This window comes from Pleurodeles waltl, chromosome 5 (assembly GCF_031143425.1).
Source record: "Pleurodeles waltl isolate 20211129_DDA chromosome 5, aPleWal1.hap1.20221129, whole genome shotgun sequence".
Classification (NCBI taxonomy): Eukaryota; Metazoa; Chordata; class Amphibia; order Caudata; family Salamandridae; genus Pleurodeles; species Pleurodeles waltl.
In genome coordinates this window covers 1,055,294,485-1,055,308,916 of record NC_090444.1, presented here as the reverse complement: position 1 = coordinate 1,055,308,916, position 14,432 = coordinate 1,055,294,485, and the positions used below count along the sequence as shown (strand labels likewise).

The window sequence follows — 14,432 nt, the reverse complement described above, 5'->3', positions numbered from 1 at the left end:
TGAGATTTTGACTACATAAATATTGTGGAGGAAAATATATTTAAGTAATGTACTTAATTCAATATGTATACCTTGATGATAATCTATCTATCTATCTATCCTTAACAGTATTTTGGAAGTCCATATTCTGGATACAATATTTTTGGTAAACATCCTTTTTTACGACTTTTTTATTACGAAAGTCGTGGTTAACGAAAGCGTAACAACGCTTTTTTTAACCACGACTTCGTATTTTTGTGCCTTAACTACGTATGTTCTGAACAACGAACATGCGAGGTTAAGGTACAAAGAAGGGAGTTGGCGAAGGTAAGTGGTGGGTTTAGGTTTTGGGGTGGGGTTGGGGGGTGGGGCGTTTTTGGTTTTGGGGAGGGGGTGGGGGGTCAGGGGTTTTTAGGTTTTGGGGTGGGGTTGGGGGGGTGGGACGTTTTTGGTTTTGGGGAGTGGGTAGGGGGTCAGGGGTTTTTAGGTTTTGGGGTGTGGTTGGGGGGATGGGGCGTTTTTGGTTTTGGGGAGTGGGTGGGGGGTCAGGGGGTTTTAGGTTTTGGGGTGGGGTTGGGGGGTGGGGCGTTTTTGGTTTTGGGGAGTGGGTGGGGGGTCAGGGGGTTTTAGGTTTTGGGGTGGGGTTGGGGGGGTGGGGCGTTTTTGGTTTTGGGGAGGGGGTGGGGGGTCAGGGGTTTTTAGGTTTTGGGATGGGTTTGGGGGGTGGGGCGTTTTTGGTTTTGGGGAGTGGGTGGGTGGTCAGGAGTTTTTAGGTTTTGGGGTGGGGTTGGGGGGGTGGGGCGTTTTTGGTTTTGGGGAGTGGGTGGGGGGTCAGGGGGTTTTAGGTTTTAGGTTTTGGGGTTGGAGGGGTGGGGCGTTTTTGGTTTTGGGGAGTAGGTGGGGGGTCAGGGGGTTTTAGGTTTTAGGGTGGGGTTGGGGGGGTCGGGCGTTTTTGGTTTTGGGGAGTGGGTGGGGGGTCAGGGGGTTTTAGGTTTTGGGGTGGGGTTGGGGGGTGGGGCGTTTTTGGTTTTGGGGAGTGGGTGGGGGGTCAGGGGGTTTTAGGTTTTGGGGTGGGGTTGGGGGGGTGGGGCGTTTTTGGTTTTGGGGAGTGGGTGGGTGGTCAGGGGGTTTTAGGTTTTAGGGTGGGGTTGGGGGGTGGGGAGTTTTTGGTTTTGGGGAGTGGGTGGGGGGTCAGCGGGTTTTGGGGTGGGGTTGGGGGGGTGGGTTGAGGGATGTTGGGTGAATGGTGCCTATTGCTAATGATTTTATCAGGAATGCCTTTACAACGAAATATCGTTGTTAAGGCATTCGTGGTAAAATCATTAGTAGTAAGGACGAGGTCGGTGTTCCGACCTCGTTGTTAAGGTTAGTAGTTGTTTTTAATTCGGTGTTCCGTCATATAATCAATATTTTTAGGTCCGTCAGTCTTCTCCGCCAATAACACTCAACAAGAAAAAACAAAACCTCCAGTTAGGTGGTTGTTGCTGTAATTGCTGTTTTTTCCAGTCGTCTTTTCCTATAGTAGCACTCACTTGACTCCAGTGTGATGTTGCTAATCCATAAGGTTTAGTTTATGTCTGTATATGTGTAGGTTGGCTTACGAAAGTGGACCAGACTGAAAAAGTAAGCTGCGTTTGTTACTTTTACTCTAAAATCTTGCTTGATAAATACCAATCATATTGGTGGATACAGATGTGCAGAATTCAATTGCAAATGAACCTCGTGTGTGTGGGGTATTGAGTTTATTCCAGAACATTGCTTTCTATACTACCGTTTGAAAAACCTTTTTATAAAACCGGTTTGGCATTTATACAGCAGCAGCCTAATATGCTTGTTTGCCCACGTTTTGCCGGTGAGAAACGGTTTTGATTTTAGATTGCCCGCCCCCCCTATTGTTCCTACTACTTTGTTTTACTTATTGCATTTTTTTCACATCTCACGCCAAAACGTTGGAACGTTGGTTACTGTGATTTCCTCGAAATGAGGTTGAAGAGATAATTGTAGCTTCCTAAAACCACCCCATAAAAGCACAGACAGTTGTACTGACGCCCAGAATACAAAGTTTGTTCTGGTTCTTTTCCGTCGGACCTGTGCCATTGAACGGGAGTGAAAGGAAATAAATATCCCTTTTAGAAGGCAAAAGAAGCCTCTGGATGGTAACTCTCATGCCTATTATATCCCCAAATTGGCATTCTCTTTCCTGCCATCGGTGCCTGTCACTGGGGCATAGAGTGCCTTTGTATTACCAGTGCTGTGACTACCAACAATGTACACTGGAATAAATGTAAATGAGGTGGCACAGGCGGGATACCTTCGATGATGACTGTAAAAACTAAACATGAATCCAGGCTTTGGGTGATTTCAATGAAAATAAGACTTGCTTATGCTTTTGCACTGCAGCCTCCAAAGCTCTTCTCATACATGCTCTCGCACACAAACACCATTGTTGTGGAGGCTGGGATGCTTCCATGTAGCAAGCCTATGCAGATTTTAAATTTGCACTTAAAAATAGACTAGAGGCAACTATGGAAACACGCTTGGTTCACAGTATGCTGAAGAAGACTGGGACACAGCTCACTGGTACCAACTGGGTACCAGATTCACTGCCACAAGCAACCTTTTGTCTAAAAGAATGGTAGAGGTCCTGACCCCAGCAGAGATGGTTCTCTTGTGGAGTTTTATAAATAATATTCAGAGGCACTAGCACCGATTCTAAAAGAGGTCTTAAGCAAGGCCTTCAAAAGTGACAAACTCCCCACAATGCTTAGAAATGCAATTGTGATTACCCTCCTTAGACCTGGAAAACCACCACATGTATGTAAATCCCATGTGGTGTTGTCACTAATAAATGTAGATAACAAATGTTGTCTAAAATCATTCCTAACAGGCGTCTTCCCATATTTCCCAATCTAGTGTGCCCAGAGCAGTCTGGCTTTATTCCAGATAGATCTACTGCACATAATCTCTGCACATTATTCACCATTGCCTGTCAAATCGATCCCAACCTCACTGTGTCAGTGGCCTTTTTAGACGCAGCCAAAACATTTGATTACATTGAATGACTTTTTGTTCAGATAGTGTTGGGTAGGATTGGTTTGGGTAAAGCACTCTTAAAATAAATTTCCCTTCTCTATTTTTGTGGACAGATCAGATCCCCCATAATCCATTTGAGTAGGAGGGCTGGCACCCTAGGATTTCTCAAAATGCAGTTGCCATATAAACAGGGAGGCTTTGCAGCCCCCAGTTTTCAGATATATCACATTATGGCAAAATCTCAGGTTGCACATTACTGCCTCCACCATACTAGACAATCACCACACTGCAATCTAGAAGCTTGATTGGTTAACCCACTGCGTTACACAATGCCATGCTATTAAACATATCTGACTTCCATGCTGAGATACATATGATCAAATGTACAGGGTCGGCTTGGGCTAGACTCACACACTCGCTGCAACAAGGGAGATATATTCTCTACATCTCTCTTTCATCCTAAACCCACACGTGAAAATGATTAACGAGCCCAGGGTAGTTAGATAACTACATCCCAGAGAGCTACACTCTGCTGGGGAAATCTTTGTTAATGGCCGCTTCCAATCCTTTACGGATTATTTGCTGAACACCCCTGAAAATCCTTGTGAACTCACTGACTGGACAGACCCGCTGGAGATGTTGCTACCTCAATGCGGATTCCCGACTAGTGGCTTGGTCCTGTCCTCACGTGTTTTCGTTTTGGCAGAGAAAGTGGGGAGAGCTACAGTTGATGAACACCTTTGCTCTTGCTGTTACACCACTGATGGCATTATTGGGATATGTTGAAGGAATTCCAAAACCTTATTGTAAATTTCTTGCACTAGTCCTCCTATTAGGTAATAGAAGAGTTTTTGTGAACTGGAAGGGGTGAGTTACGTCTAGGTATGCATAGTGGTGTAAAGATCTTACCACTTGCTCCGAGCTTAATGACCCTAACCTATCACCTCACATTTCTCGACCTCGAGACATATGGTGGCCACTTTATGCATATCATGTTAACCTTAATCATTGTTCATGACTTTCTATGGTACATTCTATTCTAGATTACATTATACCTGCAGTACATTGCTACTACAACCTCTATGTTAGGCTGGTGGGCCAAGCTAGTCAGAACTGCATATTTTATAGTTACTCCCCGATGCATCACCTCCCTTATAGTCACTGTGATAATGTGATACTCTTGTTCTATTCTACAAATGCTGAAATTTACGTATTTGGTTAAATTTAAAAATATAAGATTACAAAAACAATGTGACCGGTCCAGAGGATATTAAGAAATGTTACAAATAAGTATATCAGTGTTGTTCTGCTCTAGTACGCACCTACCAGAAAAAAACTCCAAATGAAGAACGCTTGTATGGGTTCAAATGCAAGAAGCTGCAGAAGATGTCTTGTTGCGGTCTGCTACTTTTGGAATCACTAGAGTGTTACTTGAGTGTTCTGTATTACTGCTCAAAACGACATCAAGTAAAACAAAAGTTGGCAAAGCTGATAGGTCTCGCTTTAATGATGGGCGTGCCTTGTTGTTGAGGGGGGGAGCGCATCACACAATGGAGTGCTGAATGAAAAGTAACACATGCAGCTCCCAAATAGGGGCAGTGTACAGGTACAAATCAGCCAATCCAAATGATGACAAAGAGTGTATGTTTCCAGGAAGGGACAAACACAAGAAGAGAAAGTCAAATCACCGCGCACAAAGCCGGGAAAGCGATGGTAAGGCCACTGTAAGGTTTTATTGCGGTCCACAAGAGGCTTTCACGTATAGACAGTTAACGCAGTGTGGTATGTTAGACCTAAAAAAACATATTTCTGTGCGAAGAATTCACAAAGAAGTAAAGACATTTGAGAGGCAGATGGCACCACTCACATTAAGCACGGACCCTTGTAAAACACGAAACAGCCTTGAGCATTTTTAGGCTTAAGAACATTTATTTGGGCCTTACCTTCGAGAGGAGTGATCCACGAGAAGAGCTGTTTAATGGAAAAGCAAAATCAAATCAAATGGCTGATGTTTTCATATCGTTGTTTCAGTGGAATACAAATGCGCAGATGAAGACATGCTCATTAAAAAACATACGTTTCTAAGTGAAAACGATTGTCTAGCCCTCCATGTGGCCATATTCATGTTTCAGGTTTAATAGAACACAGCTTATTGTTCGAAGTGATGAGGAAAGATGATCAAAGCCTCACACTTACCGTTCCTTAGCCCTAGTTTTAGTGCAGCCTTTGGTGTAGGGCTCAATGCTACTGGAAACAGGGTAGTTCTGAATTCTCAAGAAGCTGAATTCAGAAAGCATTTTTAAACTACAAAAAGGAGTATTCATTTTGTGACACGTGTACGCTTGGAATTGTTTTAATATATCTGTGCCTCTCGTGTTCTCGTTATACCTATTTAGCTTATAATTTAAATGTTGCTTGCAAGATTGCTCACTTAATTTAGCACTAGTTACACAGCTCTGTCCTAATGTGATCTGAAAGTCAGAGTTTTGAATCAGAGTGGGTAGCGCAGCCTGTCATCCTTCTGAGGGGAGTTAAACCAGTACTTTTGAGTTAGATAATAAAAAAACTATACCATGCCAAGAAGCAAGATAAAAGATTAAGGCACAAATTATATAAATGACCCACAGTTTAGTAATTTTCGATGTGTGATTTAAAATGTAATTGTGGTAAAATTACAATAGGAAGATAATACGACAGACAGTGATTTTAGGACAAAAAACGTATCTGCATATTATCGAAGAGCAAATAGACACCTGGTTCTGAGGGACAATTGCTGTCCAGTTGGTATAGTTAGGACCATGTTTCCATAGAAAAAGTGTTTTTTGACTTGCCTATATCTTTGGCAATGTTTGACGAATCTTCACACAATTTCCCCCCAAAAAGTGTTGCAGTAATTCTTGTTGCTCACGGAAAGTCAAAGGGGGTTTGTGTGAAAAAAGTTGCGTTTCTCATCTTAATTCCCAAAGGACCTTTAGACATGTCTGCGGCCTGAACCGCTGGACAGAATTACACTAAATTTGGAAGAAAGCTAGCTTTCGGTACGCAGATTACGATTCTGCTTATTTGGTGTAAATCCGTCCAATAGTTTTTTGAGATATTAAAGGGAAAATAAATCTGTATATCTCTGGCTGTGATGACTTCGCAAATATTTCGCAAATTTTCACAAATACGCGTGCAAAAAGAAGTGTTGCAGTTGGCGGACCACAACCGGACTAAAACGTTGCAGTCGCCATTTTATGTCACCGTCACCGGGGGTGAAAATACAAATTGAAAATGGCATAGCGAATCACGATGAAGGTACCCTGACCCCAGGGGAGTGATACAGGTATGTTTTATGGGCAAATTATAGGTTTAAAATAATCTTTCATCACCATGCATGGTATTCGTGAAAATTCACAAATTTTTGCAAATTATACGCAAAATATTCACAAAAATGAAAAAATTGGAAAGAAAGAACACTCAGTCATACGCAAATTCATCCACTCATACATGCATTCAGAGACTCCGGCGCCCACTCAGACACTCATGCACCCACTCAATCCCACTCAGAGACTCACACACCGACTTTCAGAGCCACTCAGACACTCACGCACCCATTCACAGATCCACTAACTGAGACAGACCCGGTTGCCAGACTGCACTGTGCAAAGCCAAGGGCCGTGCAAGGCAGGGTTTGGAATGCCGCATAGTAATTAAAAGGACTTTACATTAAATAAACATAGAAATTCACTTAAAAAAAATAAAGGTTACTGGGATATTATAGTTAGGTTCTGAATTTACGTGTACAAAATCATTGAAATTCAGCAGTTATAGTTAGAGTTCTTTTGAAAAACTATAACTTGGCCGTAAGGTAAATATAACTTGCGCCTTCGCCATGCACAGCTAATTACTCCATATATTATATCATTGATGAAATCTTGTATGGCATCTTTGAGATTATCACTGCAGCATTTGTAATAAAATTATTGATAAGAAATCTGTGCATGGCAAGGGCACGAGTTATAGTTACCTTAGGGCACGAGTTATAGTTACTTGAAAGAATTCTAACTTATGAATCTCTATGATTTTGTAGGAGTAAATTCAGAACCTAACTATATATATATATATTTTTTTTTTTTTAAAGAATTAGCTTGCTAAGATTTTTTCTGCAAAGTGCAGCTAAAATTGTCACTGGAACTAGAGTGTCTAGGATTTGTTTACCTTCAGACAGTGGGTAATGATGCGTCAGTAAATTTAGACAATTCTGTGCCTGCAGCATTTAACAAATCTTTACGAATTTACTGCATTTACTTCATAATTTGCAAAATTTCAGATTTCACCAAAATGTTGTTTCTATCTCAAGTGGATAGGTATTATTAACAGATAATGTGCCACATTGTTTTTTTTTTCATTAGTTAGACATCCCTTCCTCATGAATTTGGTCCTCTGCCTTATAATTCTTGTAGTCCTGACAATCTTAAAGCTCTTTTAAGTAGTTTGGGGGCTGTCATTATGATGATTAAACCATATTTCACAGGAAGTTATGAATTAGCACCAAAACATCATGCTTATGTGCATTTCTCTTGGACTTTTTTTCAATTATTTTTCCTTTAAAGGTCTCCTTGGTCCAGCTAAAAGGGATGCCTGGCTACAACTACGATCTGAGATTGAAGCCCTGACAGACTCGTGGCTATCGAATGCACTAAAATCATTATCAATTATTAGCACGAGGTAGGTTCTTGATGCATGCGCTTAGGTGTGCCAAAGTACTTGTAAGCCATGCTGCTTTCAATATATGCCTGCTGCTGGATAACAAACACCATAAAGTGGCTACCATTGTATTTTGGGGTTGGGTTTGCTCACCTTTTTATTGCCTCAGTTACTGTCATTGGTATCCTTAACCTTCTTTGATGAATACTTTTTTCATTAATTGCTTGCTTTAAGTTTTTATGCTACCAACCCAATGACATTTGGAAAAAAAATCTTCCTTAGAAGCACGTTTTAAAACTGTGTATGTAACTATACTGTTCATTTTATCTAGAACAGTGGTTTCCAACTGTTTGACTTCTGTGGACCCGCACTTTATCATTACTGGAATCCGGGGACCCCCAATAAATCATTACTGGAATCCAGGGACACCCCTCCCCCTAACCCCCACTGAGTCATTACTGAAAGTGGGGACCTAATCTGTTAATTTTATTTAATTTTCTAAGAAGTCACAGACCCCCTGAGGAGGGTTTGCGGACCCTCCGGGGTCCCCAGACCACAGGTTGGGAACCACTGATCTAGGATAAACTACTACCTTTATAAGCTTTACCGGGTGGGCACAGCCTCCTTCTCTTGGCTGTGCCAGGAAGAGAATAACACGTTTTGTCAAATACTGGTGATACTTGATATACACACCTTGGTACACTTTTGTTTGTCCCAGCTGACCCACTGTACAAGGGATTGATAGGGAGTGTATGGTGGATTGATGCTACTTCCTTCCAGCATGGGTCTGTGTATTAGTTGCACTGTCAGATAACATTTTCCCAACCCTGCCATGATAGTGTGAAATTTTAACAAAGTGTCAGAGTAGTGTGGTATTAGACCGTGCATTCAGTGCACATTTTGTTTGGATAGTATGGGTAGCTGTTATCACACCTGTGTGTCTATATTTGATGTCAGCATATCATTTCAGAGACATTCATAAAGTACCAGGTGTCTTTTCTTCATCTGCACTTGGTGGAGATGAGTCCATGCTAAGTCACCTACCTTGGCGCTTTCATTGTGAGGAAAGGATTAGCCTGTGTCCTTCATGCATTGTTGTGTATATTACCACTGAAGAGGTAATGTGTGAAGATTCACAGATCTAAGTTTATTGTTGCAGAGCTAGAGTAACCTCTTCTAAACATCTGTGGTTGCTTTCCTCTTGAACAAGTGAAGTGTAATATAAAGGAATAAAGTCCTCAAGAAACTATTGTAAATGTTTTTGCACTCTTCATACACACACCTCATGCAATACCTTCTCTTGAGATTTTTTCTTCAATACGTAACTGATATTTTTACATTCTTACAGCATCTGGTGAAGGGAGTGTGGGTCTCTTGAAAAACTGAATAAGGTAAAAAGGATGGGGTTTTAGACCCTACATCCATGGTGCGGTATTCCCGCAAACATTTTGCCTTCACCCCTCCTGTTTTCTAGATTTGTTCATTTTTGGCACTAGGACTCTGTGCTCTTAACCACTGCTAACCAGTGATAAAGTGTTTGTGCTCTCTCCCTAAAGCATGGCAAAATTGGCCTACATCTCATTGGCACTTTAATTTACTTGGAAGTCCCTAGTGTATGGTACAACCTGCACCCAGGGCCTGTAAATTAAATGCTACTAGTGGGCCTGCAGCACTCATTGCACCACCTTCTAATGTAGCACTCATTGCACCACCTTCTAATGTAGCACTTTAAGGCATGTCTCAGGCCTGCCCCTGTAGCCTGTCATCCAGTTTCAAACTACCATTTCGACCCCGCAAAATAAACCTTTTTATGGCAATGGCTGGTGGACAGAATAGCACCTGACCTGAGGTGCAAAATCACTAGGGTGTCAGCTAATGAAGTCAAAGAAATTATAATCCAATGTAGTCATTTTATAGAGTTAATCATTTTGTTCAAACATTTTTCATTCAGTCTTGTTCTTCTTTTGCACTTACAATATGTTTAACAGTGTACACACTGAAACAAAATTGCCAATCCAGGCCTTTTTTGTATGAGATGCCAATCCAGGCTTTAACTCTCAACACAGAGTAAATGTTCCTCTTTTATTCACACACACAAAGTTGTACATCCAATGCATTTCAGGCATAAGCCCTTCATCAGGGATATCTATGGTGCAAACAAAACAGCTGCATCAAAACCAGTGTGTACAACGTATCTCTAAACATGCCATTATGAAAATCTGAACTCCTCACTAAAGGTAATACTCTAAATAAAGATAAATATGCGTAGCTGTGAATTGAAAGTCAAAACGAACTGTCATGCCTAAATAATTTATCTAAATGATAAAGCCATCTGCGTAACTGAAATGAGCTTGCTTATTGACCATTATGCCAAAAAACAAACTGCGTTCTCAATGCTGCAATTAAAAAGTGTCTAAATACATGTGCCACATACTCATTACTCAGCGTGAAAATGAAGCATTTGCCAGGCTAAATCTTCCTTTTTAATACAAATGTCACCCATAAGGTAGGCCCTAAAACGTGTAGCGGGTAGGGTGCACTGTATTTAAGAAGTAGAACATTTATTTTTTAGCTTTAACTTGTACTGGTAGTGAAAAACGCACAAGTTTGTTTTTCTCTACTGCCAGGCCTACCTCTCTTTTAGAGTATCATTGGGTTACCTTAATACATTTAATAAGTGTTAACATTCGATTGCGAACTAGTAGAAATGTCATGTTTCATATTAAAAGAATTGTAATTTAAAATTCTCTTTTATGCTGAAGTTGGATTTGAAGTTATAATTAAGACAATGGTACTTTAGACACTTGCCACTTTCATGTAAGTCACCCATAAGGTAGGACATAGAAGCTCATAGGGAAAGGTGCATTGTATGTAAAAAAAATAGGACATGTTGGTTTAAGGTCCTGGTACTGAAAAACTCCTGAAGTTAATTTCTTTCTACTGTAAGGCCTATCTCTCCTTTGACTAATAGTGGGTTACCTAATTACATTTAATAACTGCTAAGTTTTGATTGGGTGCAGATATGGTGGTCATGTTTAGACTCGAATAATGTAATTTAAAATCTTCTTTAGTGGTAAAGCCAGATGTTAAGTCACAATTCTAAAAATACCACTTTTTGAATGTTGGCATTTTCCTGTCTTAAGTATTTGTGTCTACTCTCAGTGTCCTGGGTCACATGACTGTGAATGGCTGTGCTGCTGGGATTTGTGTATTCCTCCCAGACATTGGCACAAAGGGGATTAGATGTGGACAGGATGGGCCATACTCTTAGGATGACTGGTGGTGGATCTGTTTCCTGCCCCACTTACACTTCACAGGGCTTGCCTCCAGCGCACACAAAGAAACCTGATGCTAGCCTTTTGTCACACCAGACTTTTTGGAGCCTTGACGGGGGAAGGGAAGAACTTTCCAGAACTAGATGTGGGAGTAGCACAGTGTGATCGACCACACCCAAAGGCTGGCACCAGGTATAAATATTGGATCTTCATAACAACTCTTCAGTACACTCCTTGACCTGTAGAAATCTTCAGAAGGACTACCCTGCCACCAGAGGTCTGCCATGCTGCTTTAAAGACTGCTTTATTGCTTATAGGAGAACTACACCATCTCCTTCTACGAGGATCACCAGAAGTGAGTCCACAGGCTAGTTGGGTGGCCTCCGGTGTGAGCTGCAGAGACATATCAAGCACCTGAGGCCTTGAATCCTGCTGCTTGCCTCTGCAGGAGTGTGTCCTAACTCTTCAAGTGGTGACCCCCAGGTCCCAGACCCTTGGAAGTGCTGTTATTGGCCCCACTCTTGCCTAACCCTAAAACCTGGGGCTAATAAATGTTTTCACCACAAAACTCCAGAAGAACCGACAAAAGACTGGGACCTACCTGCCAGCCTAATTGCCCAAGTTGCATCGCCAGTCAGTTTGACTTTGCTTGTTGGTCCGGCTAACTTATTCTCCGTAGTAGCAAATCCTATTTAGAAGGACCTCTCAAAAACGGTATCCAGCCTCATGGAGCCCTAGTACCACTGGAGATTTTTGACTTCCAAAAAGTTGTCCAAATCTGAAGATAAAAGTATTGAAGGCTTTTGTACTAAGCTACCAGAGGGGGCAGGAGAGGGGGTAGTGTATGGGCGTCTGTCTCCCCACTTCTTGGCCACAATGGGTTCTTGCTGGATGCCACTTTGGATTACCACACTTCTTCTGCATCTCTTCTTGTGTGATCTCATTAGCAAGAGTACCTACCTTGGTCAGTCCACAGTGTATATATACACATTGTCAGTATTTCTTCTGCGAGAACCAGCTCTAAAGGTTTCTGAAGTTCAGTGATTTTGTATAGCATTTGTTAGCATGTGCTTTAGTTAAGAGCCTTAGCATTTCTCTTTCACAGAGACCAGTGGTAAAATAATGAAACAGGAGTGAAGGATGTATTGGTAGAAAAAACTCAGTTTACAGTCTTAGAATCTCCAGGAATTAATGCTTCTGCTTTCCTTAGACATTTTAGTTAAATATGTAGAACCAGTGATTGTTTAACTGGCCCACATGTTTTGCACTGAGAAAATTGTGTTTTTATTATGCTATAAAGACACTGCCATCAAGTGTCTGGACTGAATAAAAGGATAGCAGCTGAGTACTGTGACAATAGGTTAATCTTTATTCAGTTGTGTTTATAGACTAATATACTGTGTCATCCATTGGTCTTAAATCAGGAAATTCCTGTCTTCACGCCTGTTTCAGTACCTAATATTTTACAGTGTTTTAAGAATAGATTTTGAACAGACAAAACTGTGTGCCATTGTCCAGATGCATAGGTTTTATAACTATCTCCTTCTGCACCACTTTGAAGGACATATAAGGAATCAAGAACATTGGCCCTCATTACGAGTAAGCGGTCCTAGGACTGCCAGACTCGTGGTGGCGGTCGGACTGCTGCCAATACAGCAGTCCAGTCTCCACATTATGACCGTGGCGAACGAGCCACGGTTGGACCACCGGCACCGCCACTTTTTCAACAGCCTGGCGGTGCCGGCGGTCTTAATCCACAAGGGCAGCGCTGCAAGCAGTACTGCCCTGGGGATTACAAGTCCCCTCTCCACCGGCTTTCACATGGCGGTTGCACCACCATGTAAAAGCTGGTGGGGATGTGGTGCCGGGGGCCCCCATGAACAGTGCCGTTGTGCTTTTCACTTTCTGCTCAGCAGACAGTGAAAAGCGCGGTGGGTGCTGTTGCACCCGATGCATGGCAACATTGCCGCTGGCTCGATTACGAGCCGGTGTCAATGTTGTGGGCTGTTTCTCGCTAGGCCAACGACGGAAACTCTGTCCAGCAGGAAACTCCTTATAGGGGCTGCAGGAGGGCTGCAACAAAGGCGGTAACCCGACTGCGGGAAGTTGGCGTGCGGTCTTTTTTTTACCCACCAAACTCATAATAAGGGCCATTTTTTCTTCCCAGTACTTCTGTTGAAAGTGAGCACGGACCTGGGAAAATCACTGCTGTTGATCACTATTTTCAGCAGCCCTGCCCAGAACAACCCATTCCGTGTATGCTACATACTTGTGCTACTTTATATTTGGTGTGGCTGGTGCCAGAATTTGATAGCTTGAGGACAAGTAATGAATAGCATCCTGGTAGGAAGACATGCTTGCAATAGTAGGACTACTCGGAAAGCACAGATGATTCAAGTGCTGGCCCTGAATAGCAGTGGCTGCTTTGGGGTCTGGCTCCTTCAGCACAGTGTCTGCTTTCTAAGATGTGAACAGTTGGCCCTGTGAATATTAATATAAAGAGTGGTGGGTCGGAAAGGACCCAGGCTTATGAGTACATTTCATGTCCAAGGTTTCACATACTTTGCATCATTGGAATAGGACATTCTGTAATCTGTCAGTGTGCTAGGAAACGACCACTTGTTTTATGATGTTAAATGAAAGCAGTCTAGAGCTGTCATGTTAAAAAGTTTCCAAGGGAAACAGTACTTGAGCTTAAAAAACAAAGTGATTTTATGTTCATTATAGATTAAGTATGTTATTTTTCTCGAGTGATTTATGTGTTTTTAGCCTCACAACGCATCTGCAAGCTGAGATGAGGTTATACTTCTAAATGTTTTCTGAACTGTTTATTGAATTCACTTATTGATGTTTTTTTTTTTTTAATTAACACAACTCAGGGAAGTGCTGTGTAAAATCATAAAAGTAGAATTACAGAGTATATTAAACGACAACGGCTTAATAATCAGCAAAATGAATGCAAGACCAGCAAAAGTTGATTACGTTCATTTTTTCTTTTCAGGAGCAACTGTGTAAATGTTCTGGTAACAACAACACAACTCATCCCAGCACTTGCTAAAGTGTTGCTGTACAGTTTAGGTGGCGCGTTTCCAATTGAAAATATTTACAGTGCAACTAAAATAGGTATGCAAATATATTTAAACTGAAAATATTGTCTGCCATTGTCTCAAAGCACATTTCACAAGTGTAAGCAAAACATGTGTCCTTTTGTTTTCTCGTGTCCATGGTTTATATCACCTTCATTATTCTCTTCTTCAAAGGTGTGCAGCAGGAGATGGTGACTTTGAAGGCTTGCCTTGTTAGTATCGTTGTTAAGAGAAGTGACGAAGTTATAGGCATAAATGGTTTTATCCATGCATTTTATCCTAAGTATGATCACACTGCACACATAGATCTGTCGGAACTTGATCCGTTTTTTCCACGTACTTTGCAAAGTATGCTCCTTGATTTCGCTCT

The 14,432-nt window shown here is 41.7% G+C and overlaps 1 protein-coding gene across 16 annotated transcripts in view; it reads left to right on the top strand.

Annotated features, from left to right (window-relative positions):
* The window catches only part of EYA4 (EYA transcriptional coactivator and phosphatase 4), a 614,551-nt gene that overhangs the window by 593,914 nt on the left and 6,205 nt on the right, over positions 1-14,432 (top strand). For all 16 annotated transcript variants that reach the window (XM_069235264.1, XM_069235265.1, XM_069235270.1 and 13 more), the window contains 2 exons: positions 7,608-7,722; positions 13,978-14,099. In XM_069235264.1, the coding sequence (XP_069091365.1) occupies positions 7,608-7,722; positions 13,978-14,099 (237 nt within the window). The remainder of the gene's footprint in view (positions 1-7,607; positions 7,723-13,977; positions 14,100-14,432) is intronic.